A 26,423-nucleotide genomic window follows, 5' to 3' on the forward strand; every position below is an offset into this window, starting at 1 on the left:
AACAAAAACAAAGCAAACAAACACCAAAGGTCAAGCTTTACAGATTTTATTTTTTGACTACAAAACAATTTATGAATGTCAGGACATGTTTATCTCATGTGTCATCTGGGTAGTGTTTCATATGTGTTTATCTGTTGGGCAGTAAGAGAGGGGCTCATTTTGCTGAGGCACCGGAGGAAGCATGTGTGATTGATGGCAGACGCCTCCATGTTCTCTTGTAATGCCAACAAAGCAGCCTGGAAAACAAAAACAGGTGTTATGAAATACCTAGAGGATTACGTCACCTATTTAAAAGCCAGATGTTAAGAATAGAAGACCTTCAGGTGTACTTCACATTACCTCTTTACACAGATTTTCCAGGTCAGCTCCAGAGTAAAGCTCAGTCTTTGCAACTAACTCCTCCAGACACACATCCGCACCCACAGGCATCGACTTTGTGCACACCCTCAGGATAGCAAGTCGGGACTAGACAAACGTAATGACACGTACAAAAGGTTTGTGCTTTTAAACGACACTCAGAGACATGAAAACTCAGAATGACTAAGTCAAATAGTCTTTTCTATTCACCGCTGAAAACTGTCGTGTACAGCTGCTGCACTTTTATTTACAGGGAAGGTTTTATTCACCTGTGGGTCAGGTGGTGGAACATAGATGAGTTGGTCCAGTCTGCCAGGTCTGATGAGGGCACTGTCTAAGCAGCCTGGCCTGTTTGTGGCAGCTACAAGCATCACATCTTTGTTGCATACTTCCTGAAATTCCAACTTTCACAAAACAAAAACAGCTTATGTTGTGTTTTACTGAGCATATATTGGGTTTTACATGATAGGACAACAACTGAGAGCCCTGGACACATTTACATGTCATCTAACCTGTTCCTGTGTCTGATTTTCCTCTGCTCCTTCTGCCTGAAGGATCTTCTCTGTCCCTCTCCTCTCGAGCATTTTTAGTCCAACCCCATCCATCTCATTCAGTAGCACAGACAGAAGGCGTGTCTGTACGCTGCTAGGTGTCTGACTGTTTGACCGGGAGCCAATCAGAGAGTCAATCTCATCAAGGAACAGGATACAGGGAGCACATGCCCGTGCCTGGCGAAAGAGCTACACGTGGACAGACAGGGGCAAGTGTTTTAAGAATAAAACAGACAGGAAGGCACATGCACAGCAGCCAGTCACAGCAAAAGAAAGTACCTGGGCTAAAGCCTTCTCCGAATCTCCAACATAGGGAGAGTAGAGGTCAGCACCAGTCACAGAGAGGAAAGAAAAGTGGGCTGAAGTCGCTGCGGCCCTGACAAGTGTCGTCTTTGCACATCCTGGAGGTCCATAGAGCAGCACACCATGAGGACGACACAGACCCAGACGAACAAATGCCTCAGGGTGTCTCATTGGCCACTCAATACTCTTTGAGGTTTACACACACAAGGGCAGATGGAGAGAAAATAAAACTAATTGTTTTCATTAAACACTCAAGCTCTTTACCAGTAAACAAGCTTAAATGACAACTCTGTATTTCATATGTTATAATTAGCACACTGCCATTTATTTACCTGTCTTAGTTTGAGTTTGACCTCATCCAGGCCTCCTATCTGATCCCAAGTAATTAAAGAGGGGTCTGTCCTGCCCAGGCTAGTCCGCAGACACGAGGGACGCACAAATTTCAGAGCCTCCTGGAAGTGCTTCATGTCCACCGCCTGTTCTCCTGAACCCTGCAGACACCAATTTCAAATAAAGAAGAAAAAGGCACAAATAAATCTGTCTTCAATATTCTAGAGGAATAATGTATATGTCCGGTGAAATTTGATCACAACTCATTCAAGACACATGAGACAACACGTGGCAACTGCAGCCCAGTGTGAATATATACTGTACATAGGTCTGAAGAGAGTTTAAATGTTTCTGTACAATAAATAAAACATTTGTGTATTGTTGCTTATGATACATTGCTTGATAGTTGTAATTACCTTTGATTTTTCACGTAGAGCGTGCATAGCAGCCTCCCTGCACAGGGCACTGAGGTCTGCTCCTACATAGCCTGTAGTTCTCTGTGCAAGCTCTGCCATATCCACAGTGGGACACACAGGCATCCTTTTACATAAGACGGACAAAATGTCCTTTCTCTGTAGCAAAGTGGGAGCTCCGATGATAACCTGAAGGGCAAAAGTAAAATTCTTAACCTAAAATATGTGTTTACATTTACTATTAAGTATTGAGTCATCTATTTCCTCCTCTGTACCTCTCTGTCAAACCTTCCAGGTCGGCGCAGTGCTACGTCTAAGCTGTCAGGCTGGTTGGTGGCTCCCACAATGAGGAAGTGATCAGGCTGATCCATCCCGTCCATCAGTGTAAGAAGCTGAGCAACTAGGCGGTTCTCTGGTGCCGACAAGCCGGTTCTCTTCGGACACAGAGAATCCAGCTCATCTAAGAACAGTACACATGGACCCTCCTCAGCAGCAGCTCGAGCCCGATCAAACACAGCCCGCAACGTCTCCTCACTCTCACCCGGCCGTGATCCCACAACCTGAAACAGTCATTTTGTAGTTCTAATTTGCTTTTCTGATATAAAAAGAAAGAAATTTTGTTTATTTCATCATTATCAATTGTTATCAACAATAAACCCAATAATAACAACATGAAAAAAATCATATCATAAGCGAAAAACGATTTTTGTCCTTTCATGTTTAATTGCCACATTAGATTAAATCTGTTTTTTTTCTAAGTTTGTCTTGTTAGTATTTGGAAAAATTACTACATTAATATATGTTTGGCTTTACCATGACAACATATTTTGTATTAACGCAACTGTATTTTAATATATTTTCATTAATCTGCTTATACAGCTGCTTAAATGTGTCCATTTAATAGTTTTTAAACATATAAATGCTTAGAGATGCTTGGTAATATATTATAGCCTGTTATGAATCAGTTATTAAAACACAACTGAAGGGTTGTCACTAAGATATTTTGTTACCTCTGGCCCTCTGACCACCACTAGGCTGGCTCCCACCTCCGCCACAACTGTGCGGACCAGAAGGGTCTTGCCCACCCCTGGAGGTCCCACCAGAAGCACACCTCTGGGGCACGAAACACCCAAAGATCTCAGGGTGTGTGGGTAGAGCAAGGGCAGCACCAGCATCTCTCTCAGGGAGGCACTCACCTAAATTACGGCACAAACACAATTTGGTATTACATTGTTAGAATAGACACGGTATAAGTAATACTAGAAATGTTATCAAAGTAAAATATACACCTCCTCCAGTCCCCCCAGCGGCACTTTGTGCTGGTCCTGCAGGTGACTCCTGTAATGTTGGACCGTCTGGATGCCAGCTATCTCCACACCAGTTTTTGATGTAATAAATCCAGCACAGGCAGAATCTGGACTGGTATTTTCAATAACAACATATATAATCTCTGTGTCAAAATCCTCCAGGTTTACCACATACTTTTCATGGACATATACACCTTTCAGCATGTCTTTCACAAGCTCGTGTACAAGGCGATAAGGTGTGTGTTTCTTAAACTCAAAACTCTGAACTACCACAGTTATCTTAATACGATTCAGCTTGAGGCAGGGTACAGGTGTGAGCTGCCCAGGGTCCAGGTTCAGGTGTGTAGGTGGGTGGGACATCAAACCAGAGGAAGAACATTTCAGGTCCACTTGTAGGAAACCCTCTGCCAGGTCATGCCGGGGCCAGGCAGTGCACAGGCAGGTGCCCATGGGAACAGGCACCAGCAGTGGGGAGCCGACACTCAGACCCAGAGCAGACATCAGCTGTGGCCCCAGTCTGCATCTCTGAGAGCCTCGGTCAACTGGATCCACTGACACAAGCTTCAGCAACTTCATTGTATATCAGCAGTCACCAACCACACTGAAATTAAAATACAGAAAGATGAGCAAATAATATTAATTTATCACCCTCTGGGATCAGCACAGATTCCGCCATACTGTCCAGAACAATTATTTATGTACTGTTAAACGTTTTTGATGATCAGGCTCTTTGAAGCACCACATTTAATTTCAATGCTAATAATGTATACCACAATTAAGTGCAAAATATTATCAAGTGATACATTTTAAAAAACAGTTTGCTATTTGAACGCACAAACACAATCAGGATAATTTAAGGAAAAAACTATAATACAGTCAATTTACATGATTTTTTTCAACTCATTTTTTTATCTAAAAACATTCATAATTTTGGGTTTTAAACAGTCATAAATACCAAACTGTGTGAAATTCCTAAATATACAATAAATCTGAAATGTATTCACAGCTCGTCTCAACGTGATATATGGATATCACGTTATTTCACTAATCAGTAGACAAAATCCAGAAGGTAAATTAGTGAGGTTTAAGCTTTAAACATTTAATTAACAGACAAAACCATACAGTAAAGTAAATACCATTAACTCTCCTGCAGCCGCGATGTTAGCTAGGCTACATGCTAATAGCTGTTAGCTATAAGTTCATTCCTAGCCGTGATAAACATCTTTGATCAAAAAAACTATCACAGAACTACACACCAGAGAAGGGGATCGTAGCCTACTACTGAGTAGCGGTAAAAAATATCAATATTAGCGGTGCTGAAAGTGCTAAAGCGGCTAATGTTTACAAAACCCATGTGGCGTTGAAATCCGATGGCCAACCAAAACTTGTTCTGTGAAAGACGGATTTGTTCCCCAAGTAATTCTTTCATAAAACCTGTGTGTTTAATACTATATGTTATACCAAATGGCTCAGTTTTAACTATAATAACTTTAGCAAAAGCCTGCTGTACCTGTCCTTTTCTTATTTCATTCATAAAATCATTCATATTCAATTTACACGTATGGTGTTAGGGTTGTGAGACACACTGCAATTTCGAAAGCTTTACAAATGAACATATACAGTTATTAATTCTAGTATCTAAAACAATAAAACAGCCTTCTCTTCTAATATAGTTAAACATTTCACATTGTAAGTTGTTTAGAAATATTATTTAAGCAAATATCCTTTGATCTGCATCAGAAACACTTAACAACTTTGATTTTTAGGTAAGTTATTAGGATATTTGACACTTGTTCATGTACTAGAATAGATAGGTTGTGGGTTCGCATCCCTGTCCGACTGTAGCCTTTCTGTGTGGCGTTTGCATGTTCCTCCGCGACCCTAAACAAGATAAGGTTAATATAAATGCCAGATGAATAGATGTTCATATTCATGTTAAAGACCAGTGAGTCAGTTTGTGAACAAATTCTAAGCTGTCTTTTAGTTTTAATAACGAAGATACTTTGCTTTGTATATATTTATTTAAACTTTACTTTATTAGCCTTGGTATGGATGGATTATAAAATGGGCCTATCACATAGATGCAGGGACCAGGAGGTCAGGGAGCCCTTTACCAAACACACACACACACACAAACACACACACAAGCAACTTGTAATTTGAAATTGAAATTTATACAAACAACAGTCCTCATTTGTAGTTTTGGCCCTATGTGTTCATGCCTTGGCATCTCTAGTTTTTTAAGAATACTACTGTGTTGCACTAGGCTAAAGAAGCTCATCCAAAACAAACAAACAAACAAACAATATTTCTAATGGAAAAATGACTGTTCTGAAAGTTTGTTTATTGTTTTTAATTTTAGAATATGCAATTTTACACATATACAAATCTATAAAGATACGATATCAGTCCCGATGGAGGGTCCTGTTGGATGATAGAACATTCTTTATAATGGATCCAGCTACTCCGCCTCTGAAATCCAGGAAATGGTCATAGTCGTCCAACAATTTATAACCTGTCTCTGGCATCCCCTTCCATAGAGAAAGGAAAATACAGAAAGTCTTTAAAAAATCAAACAAACCCACGTATCAATTTTTAACCAATTATATGTTTGCTACTGTAACATCATTTTGATTTAATGCTGCGTAGGAAGGCAGGGGGCTACGGAAGTTGTTCCGTTTTATCGTAACCCTTTCAAAATAAAATGAGCAGCTTTGCGTTAATCCAGCTTAATCGCTTCTCGTCTGTCTGAGTTTTAAGCAGCAGCTGAAAGGCGTTTATCTGCTTCAAGAGTGGTCATGAGTGAAATCACGTGGGTTGCTATTTATACAGAAATAGTGCAGCAGCGGTAACGAAACTGTGGAAGGTCGTTCGTCCGTCTCTGCATGTAGAGGGGGGGGATTTGGGACAGGACGTTTCTCAGGTGAGTCTGCTACCGAGGGAAGGTTGAGTCATTACGCTGCTCTTTCTGGAAATCTGAAAGGCAGGTCTGAGAATAATATATCAACCGAGCAGTCGTTAAATTTAAGAATAAATGGCTAAAAGAGAATGTGGTGAATGAAAGACACCATTTGTGGTTCAGTGACTGAATGAATGAATTATTGAAAGAATGGAAAAACTTTAACTACATCATAAACAGCTGGCTCATAAATGAAACCACCAGGCAGAGTAGCATAAGTTTACACATTCTTTTTGGTCATATGTGTAAATGTGTTTTAAGAGATTATATTTGTAAAGACCACATTTGTAAGGTGCATGTGTGTCTAAATGCTGAGCTGCCCCCTCCAGCCACATAGCATTTCCTAAACTGTTGTTTTTCTGCTCCCACCAATAACTTCCAGACCAGACTTGGAACAGTTTCCCTCTGTGCCGTCATCATTCCAGATCTTGTGTGTGTGTGTGTGTGTGGGTGTGGGTGTGGGTGGGTGTGTGTGGGTGTGTGTGTGTGTGTGTGTGTGTGTGTGTGGGTGTGTGTGTGTGGGTGTGTGTGGGTGGTGCAGAGCTGTTAGTCTGTCTGTAGGCCTAGTACCACAGAAAGCTTGAGTGTTTAACTGGGAAGACCTTCTTAGTTAGTTATAATGTTCTTCTTAGTTATTTGACAGCAGATGCATTAGTAGTGTTAACTTATCACCTGCCTCTGCTTGTGTGTGTTTAAATCCCCAGCCAGAGGGAGTCAAGGGGAGGACACTCGGTGGCCATGTCGACCCTCTTGCGCAGTATCTCTGGCTCTTCTGGCATTTTGTTCCAGCGAGGAGTGTGTAGGAAGATACCTGGAAGGAGGAACTTCAGGACTTTCCCTGTGTTATGGGACCATAATGCCTCCAGAGGTGGGTAATCTACAAGTGTCCTTGTTTCACTCCAGTTTTGTTCACAGAGGACAGGCTGGGCCTGAATCCTGGCTTTGGTTTGGATTTCTCAAGGACAACAGCTGTTTCCAGCTAGTTGCTAAACAAAATAAAATATAAATCTAAATCTGCTGTTGTTAATCGGGTAGTAACTTTGCTTACTGAGCTGTAGGTGCTGCTCACATGTAAAACTGTGAGGTCAGTTAAAGGTGACACATGAAACTTTAGCGGCTGTCAGGCAGATTCTGTCCATGCATTTGTGTGAGTTTGTTTCGTGTGGCACTTATGACTTTGATGAAGACTCAGATAAGTTACTGAATACTTTTTATATTTGAATTTAATTGTTTGAATGTCTCTGGTGGGAATGCAGGCCTGGTCTGGGTGTGCTGGCTTAGAGCCAATCACCTGCTAATTATGTCTCCATGGTGGCGAGGTCACCATGCCGTGTATGGGGAGAAATGTGTAACCTGACTCTGTTCCCAGCAACACATCACAATCTCGCTGCACACCAATGGTCTGTGGTGTTGTTGCACAAGGTTGCAAAAGTCACTCACAATGTATAAATTCATGTTAAATTGTTGTATGCTCTAATATTTATCTGAAAATAGAAAGAAATACTTTGACAACCATGGAATTCCTTGGGTGTTCTGTAGACCTGTATTATCACATTTGTGTGATTAGGTGCACTTTACAAGGACGTGGTGGTTGGCGTGCCTAAAGAGACAGTACAGAATGAGCGTCGTGTGGCGCTGTCACCTGCGGGGGTGCAAGCACTTGTCAAACAAGGCTTCAAAGTGCAGGTGGAGAGCGGAGCTGGAGAGGAGTCCAAGTTTTCTGACCAACAGTACAAAGATGCTGGAGCCACCATCACTGATGTCAAAGGAGCCCTTGGTTCAGACTTGGTCCTCAAGGTACATGTACATCTGCTGTCTATAGTTAAAATTACAGAATTTCTACGTACCTTTTTATTTCTACTCACGATTTATAATATCCCTTTTCTGCTTTAGGTCAGAGCCCCCAGTTTGAGCGAGGTAGACCTCCTGAGGCCAAAGTCCACCTTAGTGAGTTTCATTTATCCAGCACAGAACCAAGAGCTGATGAAAAAGCTGTCAGAGAGACAGAGCACTGTGCTTGCCATGGATCAGGTGCCCAGAGTTACCATCGCACAGGGCTATGATGCACTCAGCTCTATGGCTAACATTGCTGGGTATAGTAAAAGTATACATTTACATACATGTGTGTGTACCTGGTCAAGAGTCTCTTGTTACTGTAAATGTGACATGAATATATGTTTTGTAGGTACAAGGCTGTGGTTCTGGCTGCAAACCACTTCGGCAGGTTTTTCACTGGTCAGATCACAGCTGCAGGAAAAGTCCCCCCTGCTAAGGTAGTGTGCAAGTCAGCATAAGTGCTTTTTAGTCATTATTTTTTCTTCTCAGTGTTCCACAAATTAAATTTGATACGGTGAGTCTCATCCTTGTGTTTATGCTTTATGCAGGTCCTCGTCATTGGAGGTGGAGTGGCTGGTTTATCAGCAGCAGGGGCAGCCAAGTCGATGGGAGCCATAGTCAGAGGCTTTGACACTAGGTATAGGGGAAGTGGGTGGTGTTATGACTCAGACTGCATACCAAGTGCTGATGGTTGGAATAGTAGTAATTTTGACGACAACCTGATTGTTTCTTGACTGTCAGGCCAGCAGCTCTGGAGCAGTTCAAATCCTTTGGGGCAGAGCCTTTAGAAGTAGACCTCAAAGAGTCTGGCGAGGGTGTTGGCGGTTATGCCAAAGAGATGTCTAAGGAATTCATTGAAGCTGAGATGGCCCTTTTCGCCAAGCAGTGTAAAGAGGTTGACATTGTCATCAGCACTGCCCTGATTCCAGGTCAGTTGCATTGGTATCTTCTCCCTTTGAAAACTGACTGACAGATGACGGTTCGAAAATTTTACCACCTCACAGTAAAATACCCAGATATAAAGCCGAAAAAACGGAATGTTGGAACAGGTGGCTCAGTGTTAGAGCATTGGGTTGGGATGCAGAAGGCAGCGGGTTTGAGTCCCATCCCACCAGGTGTGGCCAGGCCCGGCCACCAAGGGCCACCTTGGTGCCAGTCCTGAGCCTGGATAAATTGGGAGGGTTGCAGCAGGAAGGGCATCCGATGTTAAAAAAAAAAAAAAAATCCTACCAAATCAACGTGCCGAACAAGCTGTGGCGGCCCCCTAAAGGGAAAAGCCAAAACCCGTTGAACTAATGGAACATGTATTGTCAGACACACCGATTTCACGTAAAAGCAATAATCTTCTGTTTCATCATGCAAGTAGACCATTCATTGCTAACAATCTTTAGCCAAAATGACTTGAAAAGGTTGAATGGATGTTTTTCCGCCTCCCTGTGGCCAAAGGTTAACTAATCCTGCATTAATGTGGAGCCCTGGTAAGCCGACCTTCCTGTTGCCTAAATTATAATAATTTAATTGTATTAAAAAATCTAATATGTTTCCATGCAGGGAAGCGGGCTCCCATTCTGATCAAGAAGGAGTTTGTGGAGTCAATGAAGGACGGCTCTGTGGTGGTGGATCTGGCCGCAGAGGCAGGGGGCAACATTGAGACAACCAGGCCTGGTGAGCTGTATAATCACAAGGTGAGCGTTTTACACCTTTTTGGATCCTTGGTCACACATGTAAAAGTTACCAATGGTAATCTAATTATTGTGTTATTTTTAAATAACTAGGGAGTAGTGCATATTGGCTACACGGACCTGCCAAGCCGCATGGCCACCCAAGCCAGCACTTTGTATTCAAATAACATACTGAAACTGCTGAAGGCCATTAGCCCAGACAAGGAATACTTCCATTTTGAGCCTGTAGATGACTTTGACTATGGAACACTTGATCATGTCATCCGTGGGACTGTTGTTCTGAAGGTAGGTTTCTTTTTTACTATGTTGTAAATTTCTATTGGCAGCCTTCATGTCGACTGGCATCCATCCCTCCCTCTCTGCATGAGCTATCAGATCCCATCATGCTAGCACACTGCACCAAGTGAATACTTAAAAACCTGATCCCAGCTGGGCAAAGCTCATGTTGGATCCCTGAAAGAATGTCGTGACCGTTTCAAAATATACTTTTCCAGGAATTTTGGCTTTGACACACTGTTTATGACAGAGAAAGCATTCAACCTCCAAAGGACATATCAGTTTACTTCTTGTTAAACTAAGCATTATTCAGGCCCCTTAAAAGAGAATTTATCTTTCAAAACCACTAGTAACTGGTTTGTGATTGCTGTTTGTTCAGTTAAATTTCCTATGTAGTCCAAGAGCATGTATTTTCTGTACTCCCACCATTTGGGCAAAATCTCCCACATTGCAGGACCCCTAGGCCTTGATGTGCTCCTCTCACGCAAAACTTTGGATGCCCTCTGTGTTCTCACACTTATTCTCTTGTGTGATTTCTGGTTAATGCAGGAAGGCAAGAACATGTTCCCATCCCCCCTCCCCAAAACTGCCCCACCAGCTCCAGTAAAACAGAAAACAGTCGCAGAGTTGGAGGCTGAGAAATCGGCCACAGTCTCCCCCTTTAACCGCACCTTGACCTCTGCCGGCATCTACACTGCAGGTCAGATACAAGTGTACATATCCATGAATTTGTCTTAGTTCAGACGGTTCAAACCACTTGCGATGATAGAGTGTTTTTCTTTTTTTTTGTTTGTTTTTTTTAATGGATTAATTGGTAATAAAAGTTGTTATACCTATAGTTCCAAACTGTTTTTTTAATTTAAGATATTTTCATTTTAAGTTATTGCTTAGAGCATTAAAACAAAATGTTAATGGGGATCTTTACAGTTCTGAAAGAAAAATGTGCAGCTCAGTTGACAGGCAAACATAACACTGCTCTGCTCTCTTTCTGTAGGCGTGTCCACCTGTCTGGGTCTAGGTATCATCTCCCCAAATGCTGCGTTCACTCAGATGGTCACTACGTTTGGCCTGGCAGGGATAGTGGGATATCACACTGTGTGGGGTGTGACCCCTGCTCTGCACTCACCCCTTATGTCTGTAACCAATGCCATTTCAGGTTGGAAGTCAATGTAAAGTGGTTATGTCCAAATTTATAAACCAGTTATAGGTGTGTTTGTGATTTAATCTTAATTTCTTTTTTTTTTTGACAGGTCTAACAGCAGTAGGAGGACTAGTCCTGATGGGTGGAGGTCTGACACCCTCCTCTCTGCCTGAGAGTCTTGCTTTGGCTGCTGCCTTTGTTTCCTCCATAAACATTGCTGGTGTGCCACTAAAAAAATGAAAAAATACAAACCAGAAACAAGATTCTTTAAATATTAGATTAAATACAGTTTGTGCTGTATGTGTGCATGTGTATATAAATATATATATTTTTTTGGTGTGTGTGGTTGCAGGTGGTTTTCTGATCACCCAGAGGATGCTGGACATGTTTAAACGTCCCACTGATCCTCCTGAGTACAACTACCTATATATGCTGCCTGGGGCTGCATTTGTTGGGGGTTACGGAGCTTCAGTGGCAGCTGGATACAGCATTGAGCAGGTGAGAGGACAAAATCCACATCATTTTAGCTCTAAAGAGTAATTTAATTTTTTTTTGCTTGTTTTTCTTAATTCATACTTTGAAATATGCTTTTAATTATATTACAACTCAGTAAATATTAAATAAGCTGTACTTTGACTTTTTTCTTTTTTAAACCACAGATGATGTATTTGGGCTCAGGCTTGTGCTGTGTGGGGGCACTGGCAGGCCTCTCTGCCCAACGCACCAGTCGCTTGGGGAATGCCATGGGCATGATGGGAGTAGCAGGAGGCATTGCTGCCACCCTTGGTGCCCTTAAACCCTCACCAGAGCTTTTGTCACAGATGTCCCTGGCCATGGCCACGGGAGGAACCCTGGGTAGGTAGTATCCTGTTTTTAGAAGGTTTACAATGTAAATGCACACATTGTTACAAACACAGACACACCTTAGCTGAAAAGCTATTCTCCTTTCCAGTAGCTGGTAGATGGGACTGTTGTGCTGCAAAATGCATCACAGCTCTGACTCATTGAGTTTCAGAGCTTATGATGTTTGTTTTTCACCATCTAAAGCCACTAGGAAGCACGCTGGTTTGTGTCATGGCAGGGAAGCACACTGCTAAGCGTCTTGGAATTTTAGTCTCCATGTAAATAGAAACAAAATGAATAAGGCTTGGACTAAAGTTCAGCAGGTTGTTTAGATGACTACAAAACCATCATGAATGAGTTAAATGCTATTAACTTTGCACGCGACTCTGGTCTTTGAAGAGTGTTTTTGTTTTGTTTTTTTGCTAATTTATAACAGAACATTAATCATCCTGTCCAGATACAGATTTTTCTCATTTTATGTGAATGTTGCACATGTTAATATAAATTCAAGCAAGCAAATTGATAAACGATGTTGTCATCAACATGCACCCATACAGGCAGCAGAGCATGAGGGTTACACATTGTTAAATTGGTGTTCCAGTGTCTTCAAGAAAACACACTAAAATAATTAACTGACTAACTCATATTAGATTTGAAGATCAGTCTTTGTAACTGAACACACATGTCAGCTGCTTCCTTTTACCATTTGCTCTTTTGTTCATAGTAAATTTCTAATCAAACCAAGAAAATGTGCACGATAAATTTGGCATCTGGTGTTTGACACTGTTAAACACATTAAATCATTAAAGAGCTCGTATTTTAATTTTATTGGATTGATTTACATATCTCCTTTGCAGGTCTGACCATTGCCAAGCGTATTGAAATCTCAGATTTGCCACAGCTCGTGGCAGCTTTCCACAGCCTTGTGGGACTGGCTGCTGTTCTCACCTGCGTTGCCGAGTTCATGATTGAATACCCTCACCTGGACACTCATCCAGCTGCGGGTGTACTCAAGACTGTGGCGTATCTGGGCACCTACATTGGAGGCGTCACCTTTAGTGGATCTCTGGTGGCCTACGGAAAACTTCAAGGTCATTTTACTTATATTTATAACATCTGCAGTTCTTGTGACGAGTTTAAATTCAGACTATTGCCATTTAAAGTCTAACTGTTTTTCTTTGACACACTGTCATCTGTTTATAAAAATCTGAGCATGCATTCTCTGGCACAGATTGCTACTTTGATCTAGTCAAAGCCAAAGATTCTCTGGTAAATCCAGGCCTGGACTGGGGGGTTTTGTGCATATGTCAAGTTACTAATTTACATTGCAGTGCAAGTGATCAAGGGGATCATGTGAGATGTTTGTTGATAGTATGTTAGGGCTAATGTAGGGGTGTAGCTGCTTGGCTGTGGTTGTGGATGGATTAAACTCTGAGGGTTTGAGTCCTGGGGGTTCAGACCTTTTTAACTGCTCAAAAATACTTAGATGCTCTATGTTGACAAAATATTTAATTTTATAATGTATGAGTGCCTATCACTTCTCTGTAAATGTTTCTGGTTATAGGCATTCTGGACTCAGCCCCCCTGATGTTACCGGGACGACACCTGTTGAACGCCAGTCTAATGGCAGCGTCAGTAGGAGGCATGGTGCCCTTCATGCTCAGCTCCAGCTACGCAACTGGCATGGGATGTCTACTAGGAGTGTCTGGGCTTTCTACTGTTATGGTAGGAAAAAGTCCTTCCCCTCAAAAGAGCTGCCCGTGCCATAGGTGTCCTGTGATTCTGTTACACAATTTTTCTCTGGCTGTGTTACACTGACTAATTCCTCCTTTCACATCTGGCTTACACTCAGCCCCATGCTCATTTTTGGTCATTTTCCAGAATGATACAGTGGGTTGACTTTTGGTACACCTTCTCCATTCTTCCCACAGGGTGTAACCCTGACAGCAGCCATTGGGGGTGCTGACATGCCTGTGGTCATCACCGTGTTGAACAGCTACTCTGGATGGGCACTATGTGCTGAAGGCTTCTTGCTTGACAACAATCTCATGACAATTGTTGGAGCTCTGATTGGTTCCTCTGGTGCCATCCTCTCCTACATCATGTGTGTGGTGAGTAGCCACTAATAAAACCACATTAACCTGCAGTATGCAGTGACCTGAACCTGTATTACTATCCTTTCCCTCAAAGGCCATGAACCGCTCCCTGCCCAATGTGATCCTGGGTGGGTATGGCACCACTTCCACAGCAGGTGGTAAGCCCATGGAGATTGTTGGCACTCACACTGAGGTTAATGTGGACCAGACCATTGACATAATAAAAGAAGCCAACAGCATCATCATCACACCAGGTAGAAACAACACAAGAAATTTGTGAGCAATCTCCACCTAGTATTTATAAGGGTACTTTTTTTTTCTCAACTTTGACTAAAATTAACATAACATCAGCTACCTAATGTTTAACAGAAACCTGACACAAAACATTTGCTGCATATAAATTTTTATTGTTTTCAAATAATTAGTTGCAAACTCTGAGAAGGTCTTAAAGTCTTTAGTTAGCTAATAAGATAAACATTTATTTGTCCCGCAGTGTGGAAATTTCCATGACAGACTTTACTATATTTTAGTGGTCATTTGAAGTCTAATCCTTGTTCCTTTATTTATGTAAAATTGCTAAAATGTATGCCTGAGCAGAAAATACAGACTCTCTGAAAAAGACTAAAGTCTTTGGGATTGACAGGTGTCGAAAGAAGTTTGGGTTGACATCAGAGACAATGGTGCAGCGGAAATTTAATATTAGATTGCCTCATCACTGGATCATCCTCCACTCTCCAGTTGCAGCTTTGCAGCTTGTCTAGATCACTAACATCAACTGTCTCTCTCATCTGATTAACTTCATCTGACATAAGGCTGACTTCTCTGCCAAGATGTTGCTCAAAAATGTTTGCAAAAACTTTTCCAGATCTGCTGCACAGTGTTTGGAAATTATCAGGATCTTGGACTGACTGATACGACCATTAATTTGTTTAACTAAAAATATTGTTACCACAAGAGGGAGCGGTTTGTCCACAAATGATCCCAGTGCCACATGGTCTCAAGTGACATGGTAAAAGTAAGTGCCTGTATTGTTTGCCAGAGTAAGGAATTATATGCTTCTCAAGCCAGACTTGTCTGCCAACTGAATAGTTGTTAAGGGGCCTGATAAAGAGATGCCCCTGTGAGTAATTTGGATATTTGGACTGCTGTTGTTTTCCAATGGCTCCAAACTAACACAAGGACAGCTGTGTGGTCCGACATGCTGGTCTGATTAGAGATACAGTGAAAAGTCATAAGAGTGTTTAAGTCCAGACTCAAGATGTCTCCATGCACTGTCAACAACCAAGGATGGCAGTGAGGAAACAGAGGCTCTGGTTGTCTGGGGAATTGGAAGATACGGGTTACGGTCAGCTGGCTTTTAAGAAACAAAACCTAACAAAACAACCACTCCATTAGGGGTAATGCTGAACTCCAAAAGGCACCTGACCACCAGGGTTAAATTGGGGTTACATCAACCCAGGGAAAAGAGTTCTTTGCACGCATGGAGCTCAAATGCACACCACACATTCAAACGTTTTTCCTTAGGAAAAATGTCTCTCAGACCATTGAACCACTGTGATTTAATACAGAGGAAACTTGTGGTTGAGGGAGACGAAGACAAAAGGGAAAAATATGAGGGGTAGAAGAATAACCGTTTGTTGTCGAACAATAACTCTATCAAATACTTATTTATTCCGAGTTGGCATAAGAAAATATCCATAATATGAAATGTGATTTGATAATGGACTCAATAAACCACACAGGGACTACAGAATTTCTAGTCCCATACTAACCATATGCTAAGTTTAATGATACAATTTGTTCAGCTGTTGAATGTCTTTTATTCTGTATTTAGGTTGGGGTCTGTGTGCAGCCAAAGCTCAGTACCCAATTGCTGACATGGTGAAGATGCTGACAGAACAGGGCAAAACTGTAAGGTGAGTATCTATGCTCATCCTCTTTATCAAAACTTTTATCAAATGGAATATATATTATGCAGTATTCCCTGTTGGTAAAGTGACGAGTACTTTTTAGAGTAACTATGTAGTATTGACTTTAAAGAGAAGTACATTCCCATTTTAAGTTAACTTTTCAGATAACTTATTGCTTTAACATAATTTGTAAAACAATTGTACAAGCTAAAGCTATTTAAGTTTTTTCTTTTAACTGCAACTATGTATTTAGTAGTAAAATATAAAAAATAGTAGTTAATAGTATCATTCTTCTAACTACAAACGAAACTACTTCCTCACATATGCATCATCAAATAACACTGGAAAAAGGTCATTGTGCTGAATAGTCATTTTCAACCCTACTTGTATTAACATATTTATATTGTTTTCTGTGCTTATCAACACAAATTTAAACTGGTTCAGAATGAAATTGTTAGATGCATTTATGCAGATCAGTAAGATCAAGAGACACTTAAATTAATAGTTTACCTTTGACAGGTTTGGTATCCACCCAGTGGCAGGACGCATGCCTGGCCAGCTGAACGTCCTCTTGGCCGAAGCAGGTGTTCCTTATGACGTTGTCTTAGAGATGGATGAGATCAATGAAGACTTCCCAGGTAATTTCTGTTTAAATTTTCTAGTCTGAGCATTTACAGTATTTACTACTATATGGCTGTCACTTTGGCAGGAAGGTGAAATTTTACTAAATGAGTTGTATGCATTCACATCTCTTTTTCATCCACTCTTAAATTGCCTTGGCGTTGTCTTGATATTATAACATGCCATGTTAGCAGGGTGACTGTCTTGTTTTCTTAGCAACCAGGCATGCAGTCAAGAGACTCGGGTTCTGTTTATGACAGTGAAAGATAAATGTGGTGCTGGGGAACCCAATGAAACTAGCGAGCGCAGTTTCAGAGTTAGTGTATTCCTCTGTCTTATGCTTGAACGTGTAAATGTCTGTGGCCCACAGAGACAGACTTGGCACTGGTCATTGGAGCCAATGACACCGTGAATTCTGCAGCACAAGAAGATCCTAACTCTATAATTGCTGGCATGCCTGTCCTAGAAGTGTGGAAGTCCAAACAGGTTGGCCTGCATTTAATAAAAATACCTATGTATTTATGCACCAATATCACAACATTCTCAGTTATGTGGTACAGAAAGTAATGACTTCGTATTTATTTTTTAAATTAAACTTTACTACAGGTGATCGTGATGAAGCGAACCTTGGGTGTAGGCTATGCTGCAGTAGATAACCCAATTTTCTACAAGCCCAACACATCAATGTTGCTGGGAGATGCCAAGAAAACCTGCGACAGCCTCCAAGTCAAGATCAGAGAGACCTATTATTAATTACCACTATTCAATTCTAATAGTTCCCTCATGTAGAGGGAGGCTAAATGATGTATATTGCATTTCTAGCGGTGACACAATATATATTATTGGAGAGATTCACTGGGTCTGCAACAAATGTGATTCCATTAGGAGGACCCAAGATTTTTGCAATGACTTTGCTTTTCAAAATAAGGGAAATTAATAATTCAAACACAAATTAACTGACATGTAAATAAAAATATTTAAACCCATCTTAACTCATGTTCCTTGCACATTTCAGAAGATGTCAACAAGTAAATCAGTGTGAGAAGAAAAAACCCAATACCCTAATTTTATTTTTAAATGTAATCGTCCAAGTAACATACCTCATTCATATTAAGTAGTTCTAAACAAACTTGTTTTACTGTATATTCCTGAACATTGATTCAAGATTATCTTTAAAAAAAGATTATTAAAAGTTTTTTTCCCTCTGCTACGAAATAAAATTGCTTACACTGGGATTTGCACTTGGCAAGTGAATCCACATTTCAGCAACAGTTCATAACAGCCTCTCGTAGCTGATTTCCATTTTTCCCCTCACAGCATTCCTCAACATTTTCCAGCAGAAGTCTTGGCTTTGTTGACAACCGAGTGAAGGTAGGAGTAGAAGAAGAGAAGGTTATCGTACTCTCCGTTGTACTCCAGAGAAAGGCAGTGCTCATGGAGATCCTTGAGGAAATAATAAATAGCCTCAATAGTAGCTAGGTAGGTGTCTGGTTTGCCTTTTTGATGACGCCAGAAACAAGTTTTCCTCATCTTCAGCTCTACCTGCAGCAAATCTGGAGGAGAAGATGTGTCGGTCAGAATACACAGTGACATGTTGAACAACATTCTGGGGAACTAAATTTGCCCTAGTAATTACCAGCAATCCAAGCTCTTTGAAAAGCTGCACAAGCGCAATCTTTTGTGATTACCTTGCAGTCTCTCATCTGTGCTGATCTTGTTGGTTTGATTCCATGTGCTGTCAATGAAGACTACCCTCTGAAGGGGATACACCTTTGACTCTGAGACTTCTTTTTGATCTGGGGTTCCTGATTCTGGGTTTTCTGCAGTGTGTGCGGCCTCTTGAACTTCTTCCCTTTTCAGCCTCTTTATGCAGGGTTCGTCAGAGGAGTCGTGTGATCTGCTGTCAGTCCCGTTATGCAACCACTGCATCATGTTTTGAACTGAGACTGCCCTTGGTCCAGGGAACACCAACACAACCTGACGAGAACAAGAAGACAGCGCAAATACGGTAACGCAAATATGGTTTTTACAGTATTAAATGAGCAAAAAAGTTGAAAAACTATGAACATATACAACAGTATACAATATTAAAAAGTTCACACTTCAAAATTGTTATGAAATTAGTGTATAGTATAGGCATTGCATGATAATGATTAGTAAATGATAAGTGTTCTTCACTGCTGGTGTAGTTAAAGTATGGAAAGTGTGGAAAAAGTTAAGGGGCCTGAATACTTTCCCTAGTTTAATTTATATGTAGAGTGAGAGAGACGCACATCCACTTTGGAAAGTTTAGGATTTCTTGTTTCAAAATAACATTTTAATTGAAAAAAAACTGCAGAATTATTTATTTTTCTCAACTAAACTTTATGGTGCTGTTTTTGGGATTTTTATTTACACAAAATCTTGTCTCCTTTGAGTCTACAGACTCAGAAGAATCTGGAAACGATAGTTTGACTATCTGATAGTTCAGTATGAATATTTGGTAACTGTAGGTATAAAGTATAAACTGGTATAAAGAGTATGACTTTGAATGTGTAAGAGTTAAATCTTGTTTTTTTAAAACTGACCTTGTCTTTGTCATACTCAGGTATGCAAGGGTAGGTGTATATGGTGACGTCACTAGGTGCGAGAAGCTTGGCATGGATTGCAGTGCTCTTCCCATCTGTCTCATTTGGATGCTTTATGATGTCTATCTTCACAGGAAGCTGAACACAATGTAAAACATGTAGAGTCAGGTCCACAAGACATTTACAATTCAACCACACTGAGTAAAAAAAAAAACCATAGCTCTGATATAAAAAAAAATGACTTAACATTTTCCACTACATTAACATACTACTATTGCAACAACTTTAAATCTGAATGCCCCTCTCTGAAGAAAAATCAAGTGATCCCTAACCTCTAACTGACCTTTATTAAAGGGATTTCTTGCAGGCTGACACCCATTAATGAGCAGCATGTGTAGCAGAAGAACATTCTCGATCCTCCACATTTGGAGCACTTCAGCCTACCCCTCTGCTGAGCTTTCTCCAGAACTGCATGTGATGCCAATTTTAGACCTTGGAGAGGCTGCTTGGCAAGCTCACGAGTGTCTAATAAATCGCTCGAAATTGTTATTTTGTCACGGCAACAAGGATGGAGACGCTGGTCCTGATCCAGGCTGCTCATACTTGCTCTTTAAATGTTGACAGACCAATGTGAGCAGGGAAAACCTACACTCATAGCAGAACAAGAATCACAAAACAAATGACGCAAATATTAGCAGATGAAAATAATCCAACATTTATATAACTTTAAAAATGAGAGGTTCAATAAGGTGGAAAAGTTGTTAAATAGGTTAGGGGTGGCATTAAAATAAGGTTATTCAGCCCTCTTTTTGCAGGCAAATTACTTCAATGGAATTAGTAGATGGGTATTTTAATGTAAATAATATTGTAATTAGACTTGGATAATGGCTGGAACTTTGTTATAACCATATTGTGTAGCCCGGAGGCTGTATTTCCCTGGTTATGATGATGCACAGTAGTTTGAAAAATGGGCTATATACACGTTTCTTTTCTTTTCTTATGTTTCTTTTCCCCAATATAAAATCCCAGATTTTTCTGAACTATTTAATTATATTTGTCGACATCTCACAAACCATTGGGTACCTCGATACATCTAAATTTAAATACTGTTACAGGAGTCAAAATATCTTAATATTCAATTTTATCCATATAAAGTAGTTTAAGTCACGCTACTGCAGAAATAAAACACAGAATACTTTCCAGCAATAGTACTTTGAATTTTTCATATTCACATTTCTAAGAGGGTACAAATATGATGTTTTGTTATGCATTTATCTACCCAACAATTTATGCAATTAGTGCTGAAACATTTAATCTTTTGATTACACTTCATGGTTCCAGCTTCTCAAAAGTAGGATTTGCTGCATTTCCTTTAAATTACTTAAAAAATTTTTTTTTAACATTTTGAAGCTTTGATTGTTGGTCAGACAAAACTAACATTATAAGGGTTTGTGGAATTGTTCTGGGTAAATGCAGTGGTTTTCTGATATACCCTCAGAATTTCTAGAAACAAATCAATTGCGTGATGGAGAAAATAAACTGCAGGTCAATCCATAATTAAATTGATCATTAGCTGTAGTCTGATAGTTAAAAAAAAGGTTTCAACACATAATAATAGATAATATATATAATAATAACATTTAATGCAATTAATATTTAAATAGTTTGTTTAAACATGCATGCATTTGTACATGCATGACACTAATAAAAATCTATATAAAACAATAAAGATGATTCTGTGTTGAGTACATTTTACTAACAATACTCGTTACTAAAAAAACGTTACTTACGTGAAGTCAATAAATGTAAAGCGAGACAAACAAACCAAAAAAGAAACAAAAGCTACAACCCAGTTATTAGCATTTGAAAGCTGAAAGAACAACATGCAGTTACAGCTAACGATGAATCCGAGCGTAACTGTGTCTGAGTGACACTGCACACTTTGCCCTTTACATATGTCCAAGTTAACGCAGCGGAGCTAACGTTACATTAACGTTACCTGAATGATGCTACCAAAGCTAGTTTCTGATAGCAAGCTTCCTCAACAGCATCTGTGGCTTCGGCTCCTAACAAACCTTAGTCTGGACACTGGCCTTTTGCGGTTGGCTAATATATAAAGGAAAAGTGAAATTGGCGTTGGTGTTTTTCAGTCGAGCACAAAATAACACTATATCCACAGCAAACTAATCACACAATTACGATTAAAACTAGCCAAAAGTAAACCTCTTCTTCTACGCCGGAAATGACGTGAGGATTGTAGGAAACGACAAGCACTTCCTGTACAAACTGGAGTTCGCATAATACATTCAAATGCTAAACTCTAAAATTTCTATTTTTCAAATTTTGGTCTTTCTTTAATCCACATATTCCATATACCTATATACATTTAGGTTATTTGTTATTTCTTGCAAAACATAAATCATTGTATTACAGAAATACAGTTATTATTGTAGTAATTAAACTATATCAAAATGGATTTGACCAGAATTTGCACCATCCAGAACCAAGACCTATCAACACATTTGTGCTTGAGGAATTAAAAAATTCTTTAAGAAAAAATTAAATTTGTAAAATCTTAAATCAAATTAGTGATTAATCAATCAAATTACGCAGACATAACTGATATTGAGTGAATAATAGGCTGGATTACCAATGGCTGCTCAAATGGAAAACTAGTAAAATATAACTACAATTTTGTATTGTTCAAAACAAGATGTGCTTTGTGCAATGTAAAATCAATTGCTTTATATCAGATTTAGAAGATAACAGGGCTGTCACACATTTTATAAACCACACAATTGCATGCAGACTTGCATAGCAAACAGATGCGTATCGAATAAGACCTTCCAGTGCCTGTGATAAGCAATCAGAAATCTGCCAAAGCGAGTGAGCAAATGCACTCTATGCCAGGTTGCTTTAAGAATCATGGCAGTAAAACATGGTTTATTAATATTAGTCACATTATTCATATATCAGGCTTACCTGTCATCACTTCAAGCTGCCTTACACAAGATAAGGTAATGGTACTATGTGAAGCTTCTTCCTGCACAGGTTCAAAGTGAATCTGCTGTTCAAAACCATACAGAATATTGTAAATTAGCAGCTTTTATTACCAAAGATAGGATTTCTTGATTGCCTTGCGCTGTCCTTTGGTCTTATACTCTGTATAGCCTTTGGCATTAAACACATGGATATCACATTTGAGATTTGTTTGACTGGATAGAATGTATTTATATTAGGAGTCAAGGCACCAGATATAAATACCTTATTCTTCAATTTTCATTAGTTTTACAAAGAATAATAAAAGACAAACTGTCTGAACACATTTCATAAGTGTTTGTTCTATTGTTTATGATTATTATCCACTTTTCTATGTTAACAAATCTCAATATATTTAGTCAAATGAAAATATAAAAATCACATATTTAAATATTGATATATTTAATATTTAATATTTAATATGTGTTTAAAGGCTGATTGGCTCAGACAGTCAATATACCATTTAATGTATTATTCTCCATATCAATAGAGCAACTGACTGTTTGAGAGCCTAAAGAGATGCCCTGTGAACCTAGTGATCTCAGGTATTTGTGGACTCCATATATATGTGTCGGCAACATTTCTCACACTGACAGGCTTTGCATGTTTGACATTGTGTGACTGAAGAACAGTTGCATAGCTTCATTTTTACAAGTGAAGCCAAAACAAGAACAGTGTTAAACATGAGAGGTAAACTCAAAGTGTGCATAAGCACTTCTGTGTGTTCCCACAAGTGCACGCAAGTTTTGATGTTTGTTTTTGTTCCAAGATAATCCCCTATAAATCATACATGTTTTGCTTGGAACAATACTAAGTTAGGGTAAAATAATCTACAGCAACCATCCATCATTTGTTCTTGAAAGTCAATTTGTATCAGGAAACCTAAGCCAAACGTTTTTATGAGAAATTATACTTTTGTCTTAAGGTGTTTTTAAATCATCATACATTTATCAGGATAGATATATAAATGCTACAAGCCAACCACAGTTTTTAAAGGTGCACTCCATCCAAATAGGAATTCACCATAAAACACAACTCTCACTTTTCTCTCTTTCTTCCTAGGCTATCAAGCTGTTTAAATTGTCTAAAAAACTAAATGTACAATCAATCCTATTCTTTCCTTTAGTCAATTTTCGCTGCATAAATCACTGGCTGAGCTGTAAATACTTTCATTTGGAGGATTTGGTCCTTTATAATATATTCAGGAGGCAGGTCTACAGAAATAACTGAACGGTATGCGCTTAATCACACTCATTATTTAAAAGACAGGGGAAGGTCAGACAAAGATATTTGTTTTTTATGTTTAAGTGTATGGGAATTTGAGGAAGAGTTCCATCTTCAACAAATGTTTAAATATTGGCAGTGAGGCTTGCAGAGTTTGGTAACGTGTTGCTCTATAGTGGGATCACTGAGCCAAAGACCTTTGCTTGGAATATTTTTCGGTGTAGTGTACAGACCACAAGATGCCAATCGTTGGCAGAAGGTCGAGAGCAGGAGAGATTGTATACTGAGATGAAGGATGTAAGGTATAAAGGTGCTGTTGAGTTGATCCCACTTTAGGTGAGCCTCAGAGCTTTGAATCTAGTGCGGGAGCTACTAGAAGTGAGTGCAGAAATCTAAAAAGTGGTTTAACGTGACCTTTTTTGCTGATGAATGATGAAATTTGCTGCTGCATTTTGGATTGGATAGAGAGGTTTGGTTGTGCATGCTGGTAGCCATGTAAGCAGGTCATTGAAATAGTTGAAACAAAGCTTAGTTGGTGATCACAATTGACAACAAAACTTCTGGTAGACTTTGTGACAATCACTGAAGATCCTGAGTTGATACTGATTCTGTGTCTGCCTGCAAAACTAGAACTTGGTCTTGGAGAAATTGATGTGAAGATGTCTCCTTCTCATCCAAACAGAGATGTCAAAGAGACGGGCAGAAATGCATAATGAGACACTGAAGTCATCCAGTGTAAAGGACAGAAAGAGTTGTGTCATCTACATAGCATTCAACAAATGACTCTGTGTATTGGTTTGTTTTAAGAGTCACCTACTGCAGAGCTGAAATTTCGTTGTAATAAACAATGACAATAATTACTCTATTCTATTCTATAGCTGTGTGAGCAAATCATAGAACCCAGGGATGTGGTGGGATGGACATATAACTAACCCTCTAGCACACTGGTCTGGAGGTTTACATTGTCAAGGCCACAGATATTTGAAGTAGAATTAAGGATGACTGAGCCACAGCTTTTTCACCCCACAGGGCTTCTACGACTGTTAGGAGTGCCACCTCTGTAGAATGACCAGACTAAATCTGGACTGGATGATATCAAGGAAGTTGCTCAAAGAAAGAAAATCTAAGATTTCATTAAAGACTGCTTGTTCAAGGTTCTTTGCCACAAATGGAAGAAGAGAGACATGTCTGTAATTTTCCAAAAGGGAGGGGTTGAGAGTAGTCTTCCTAAGCAGTTTGGTAACTTGAGCCTGTATAAATTTGGTGGGAAAGGTGCCTGTTGTGAGAGATGATTTTTGTAATGGCTGGGATTAGTGTGGGTGCAGTTCCTTGTAGGGGAGATCAGATTCAGAGAACAGGTGCTAGGATGCTTAGAGAGGAGGAGAGAGGTTGTGTTTTCCTCAGTCAGAGTGGAAAAACGAGGAGCATGAACCGCAGTTTGATGGAATTAGCAGGATGTTTCCATCTGGTGAGGAGAACTGTGAGCTAATTTCTTCCACATCGTTATTGAAGAAGCTGGTGAATTCATCAGCAAATCGAAGTGGAGTTTCCTGTTGTCAGTGGATTCGCTAACCATGTCCTGGTAGTATTCAGTTTGTGCTTTGGTGACATTGTGAGAAAAGAAAGTTGGAGGACAGTGAACCTGGGTTAGTTGTGTTCTGTGGGGTAATCCGGGTGTCTGTGCCACAGACTGAATGACTGACTGTTAGCAAAAGCTGACATTAATGACTGACAGTTACATAGAACAAAAGAAAAAGAGATGGTGACTGGACAGTTCTTCAGCCTGTCTCAGGGCAAGACAGAGAGACATACACAGACAGACAACCATTCACAATCAAATTCACACAATTTAGAGTCACAAATTAACCTAACATGCATATCTTTAAACTGTCTGAGGAAGCAAGAGTACACGGAGGAAACCCACGCAAGGACGGGAACAACATGTAAACGCCACACAGAAAGCCCTCAGTCGGTTGGGATTTGAACTGGGAACCCTCTATCCGTGAAGCGGCAACAATAACCACACTCTGCTGCCTCAAGAAAATACAAAAAAGATTTTTTTTTAAATTATGTGTCCTATAGTGTCCTTGCTTGGTAAGACAACACTAGAGTATTTAAAAGAAAAATTGTCCAAACTCTACCATAGGTCTCATGCTTGTGGATTTGATCTGCCACATTTCAAGGAAATGCTAATTCCAAGCCCATGGTGCAATGTTTGATAAAAATATGTTGTCCACACGTTTTAAAATAAATACCAATGGAACTCTATGGGAAAACCTCTCCTATGGGATTGTATGACCTTGATTTTGTATGTCTTGTGCCAAGTATTGTCCAAGGACATTGGAGCAGTGTCTATCTAATGGTTTTAATAGGTTTTAAACAACAATGGAGGTCTATGGCACAGACAAACAAGCTCATCCAGGCTGCATGCTGCCTAAGAACCAAATGTGGATAGAGAAGATTCCCTATTGGTCTTAAAATCTGTTTAGTGGTTGTAGGCAATAAGATGAATTTAGAAATAGACCAAAGTTGTCCTTCCTTTTAAAGTGTCCATAAAGCTAATGTGCAATTAAGCCACCACTTAAACTTTAACATGACGGTACACCTCATTGTACTCATTGTTTGGGTGTACAATGCCAGAGATTACGAATGAACATTATTAGCTGTGGCTGTATAAGTTAACGCTCTTTTAAGTCTTAGATATTATAGGTGACTATAAACACATCCTTTTACTCTTAACTTAATTTTCTGTGGGATATAGCAAGAAGTTACTGGCCTGACCCTCTATGATCTGGGGTTCTGCAGGTTCCATGCTAAAGGCTGCAAACACAGAATTCCCCAGTAACCACAGACTGGGGAAATTTAGGGCTCTGAAATTGATCAAATTCAGCTGCGTGTCCCCCCTCCCCTTTTTGGGCCTACCCTTTCTCCCACTGCCCCAAGACAACCCCTCCACATCCCCGAGTCT

At 39.9% G+C, this 26,423-nt stretch overlaps 3 protein-coding genes across 5 annotated transcripts; 1 reads left to right on the plus strand and 2 right to left on the minus strand.

Annotated features, from left to right (window-relative positions):
- Positions 1-30: 30 nt before the first annotated feature.
- Positions 31-4,633, minus strand: afg2b (AFG2 AAA ATPase homolog B). 2 transcript variants are annotated; one of them, XM_067495898.1, is made up of 11 exons: positions 4,518-4,633; positions 3,244-3,862; positions 2,965-3,150; positions 2,230-2,514; positions 1,958-2,143; positions 1,544-1,702; positions 1,188-1,397; positions 870-1,097; positions 627-761; positions 340-465; positions 31-236 (listed from the first exon to the last, which is right to left on the minus strand). In XM_067495898.1, the coding sequence occupies exons 2-11, from the start codon at positions 3,835-3,837 to the stop codon at positions 102-104; spliced, it is 2,244 nt and encodes a 747-aa protein (XP_067351999.1). In that variant the 5' UTR covers positions 3,838-3,862; positions 4,518-4,633; the 3' UTR covers positions 31-101. The 2 variants fall into 2 exon arrangements, with proteins under 2 accessions (XP_067351999.1, XP_067351997.1); XM_067495896.1 differs by having other exon boundaries at positions 4,398-4,627.
- Positions 4,634-6,024: 1,391 nt separating this feature from the next.
- On the plus strand, positions 6,025-17,611 carry LOC137120061 (NAD(P) transhydrogenase, mitochondrial-like). Its single transcript, XM_067495903.1, has 22 exons — positions 6,025-6,184; positions 6,925-7,088; positions 7,788-8,017; positions 8,114-8,313; positions 8,406-8,493; positions 8,605-8,693; positions 8,798-8,985; positions 9,608-9,741; positions 9,832-10,023; positions 10,564-10,714; positions 11,009-11,170; positions 11,265-11,375; positions 11,508-11,653; positions 11,815-12,010; positions 12,856-13,089; positions 13,563-13,723; positions 13,930-14,109; positions 14,189-14,348; positions 15,929-16,010; positions 16,524-16,642; positions 16,996-17,111; positions 17,232-17,611. The coding sequence occupies exons 2-22, from the start codon at positions 6,959-6,961 to the stop codon at positions 17,376-17,378; spliced, it is 3,216 nt and encodes a 1,071-aa protein (XP_067352004.1). The 5' UTR covers positions 6,025-6,184; positions 6,925-6,958; the 3' UTR covers positions 17,379-17,611.
- A 66-nt stretch (positions 17,612-17,677) lies between these two features.
- dtwd1 (DTW domain containing 1) lies at positions 17,678-21,447 on the minus strand. 2 transcript variants are annotated; one of them, XM_067495905.1, is made up of 5 exons: positions 21,192-21,447; positions 19,536-19,837; positions 19,193-19,330; positions 18,314-18,602; positions 17,678-18,178 (listed from the first exon to the last, which is right to left on the minus strand). In XM_067495905.1, exons 2-5 carry the CDS (start codon positions 19,791-19,793, stop codon positions 17,949-17,951), a joined length of 915 nt encoding a protein of 304 aa, XP_067352006.1. In that variant the 5' UTR covers positions 19,794-19,837; positions 21,192-21,447; the 3' UTR covers positions 17,678-17,948. The 2 variants fall into 2 exon arrangements, with proteins under 2 accessions (XP_067352006.1, XP_067352005.1); XM_067495904.1 differs by lacking the exon at positions 21,192-21,447 and having other exon boundaries at positions 19,536-21,156.
- Between the last annotated feature and the right edge of the window lie 4,976 nt (positions 21,448-26,423).

Source organism: Channa argus, chromosome 2, assembly GCF_033026475.1.
Source record: "Channa argus isolate prfri chromosome 2, Channa argus male v1.0, whole genome shotgun sequence".
NCBI lineage: Eukaryota > Metazoa > Chordata > Actinopteri > Anabantiformes > Channidae > Channa > Channa argus.

Bases quoted from the DNA above. Each gene is read 5' to 3' on its own strand.
- dtwd1 (XM_067495905.1), bottom strand. From the start codon at position 19,793: ATGAGCAGCCTGGATCAGGACCAGCGTCTCCATCCTTGTTGCCGTGAC. The intron at 18,603-19,192 runs GTCAGTTTTAAA...TGTTCTCGTCAG, and splicing joins CTGAGTATGACAAAGACAAG to GTTGTGTTGGTGTTCCCTGG. The intron at 18,179-18,313 runs GTAATCACAAAA...CTTCTCCTCCAG, and splicing joins CACAGATGAGAGACTGCAAG to ATTTGCTGCAGGTAGAGCTG.
- LOC137120061 (XM_067495903.1), top strand. From the start codon at position 6,959: ATGTCGACCCTCTTGCGCAGTATCTCTGGCTCTTCTGGCATTTTGTTC. The intron at 8,314-8,405 runs GTATAGTAAAAG...TATGTTTTGTAG, and splicing joins TCTATGGCTAACATTGCTGG to GTACAAGGCTGTGGTTCTGG. The intron at 14,110-14,188 runs GTGAGTAGCCAC...TTTCCCTCAAAG, and splicing joins TCTCCTACATCATGTGTGTG to GCCATGAACCGCTCCCTGCC.
- afg2b (XM_067495898.1), bottom strand. From the start codon at position 3,837: ATGAAGTTGCTGAAGCTTGTGTCAGTGGATCCAGTTGACCGAGGCTCT. The intron at 3,151-3,243 runs GTGTATATTTTA...GCCGTAATTTAG, and splicing joins CGCTGGGGGGACTGGAGGAG to GTGAGTGCCTCCCTGAGAGA. The intron at 2,515-2,964 runs GTAACAAAATAT...TGACTGTTTCAG, and splicing joins TGGTGGTCAGAGGGCCAGAG to GTTGTGGGATCACGGCCGGG.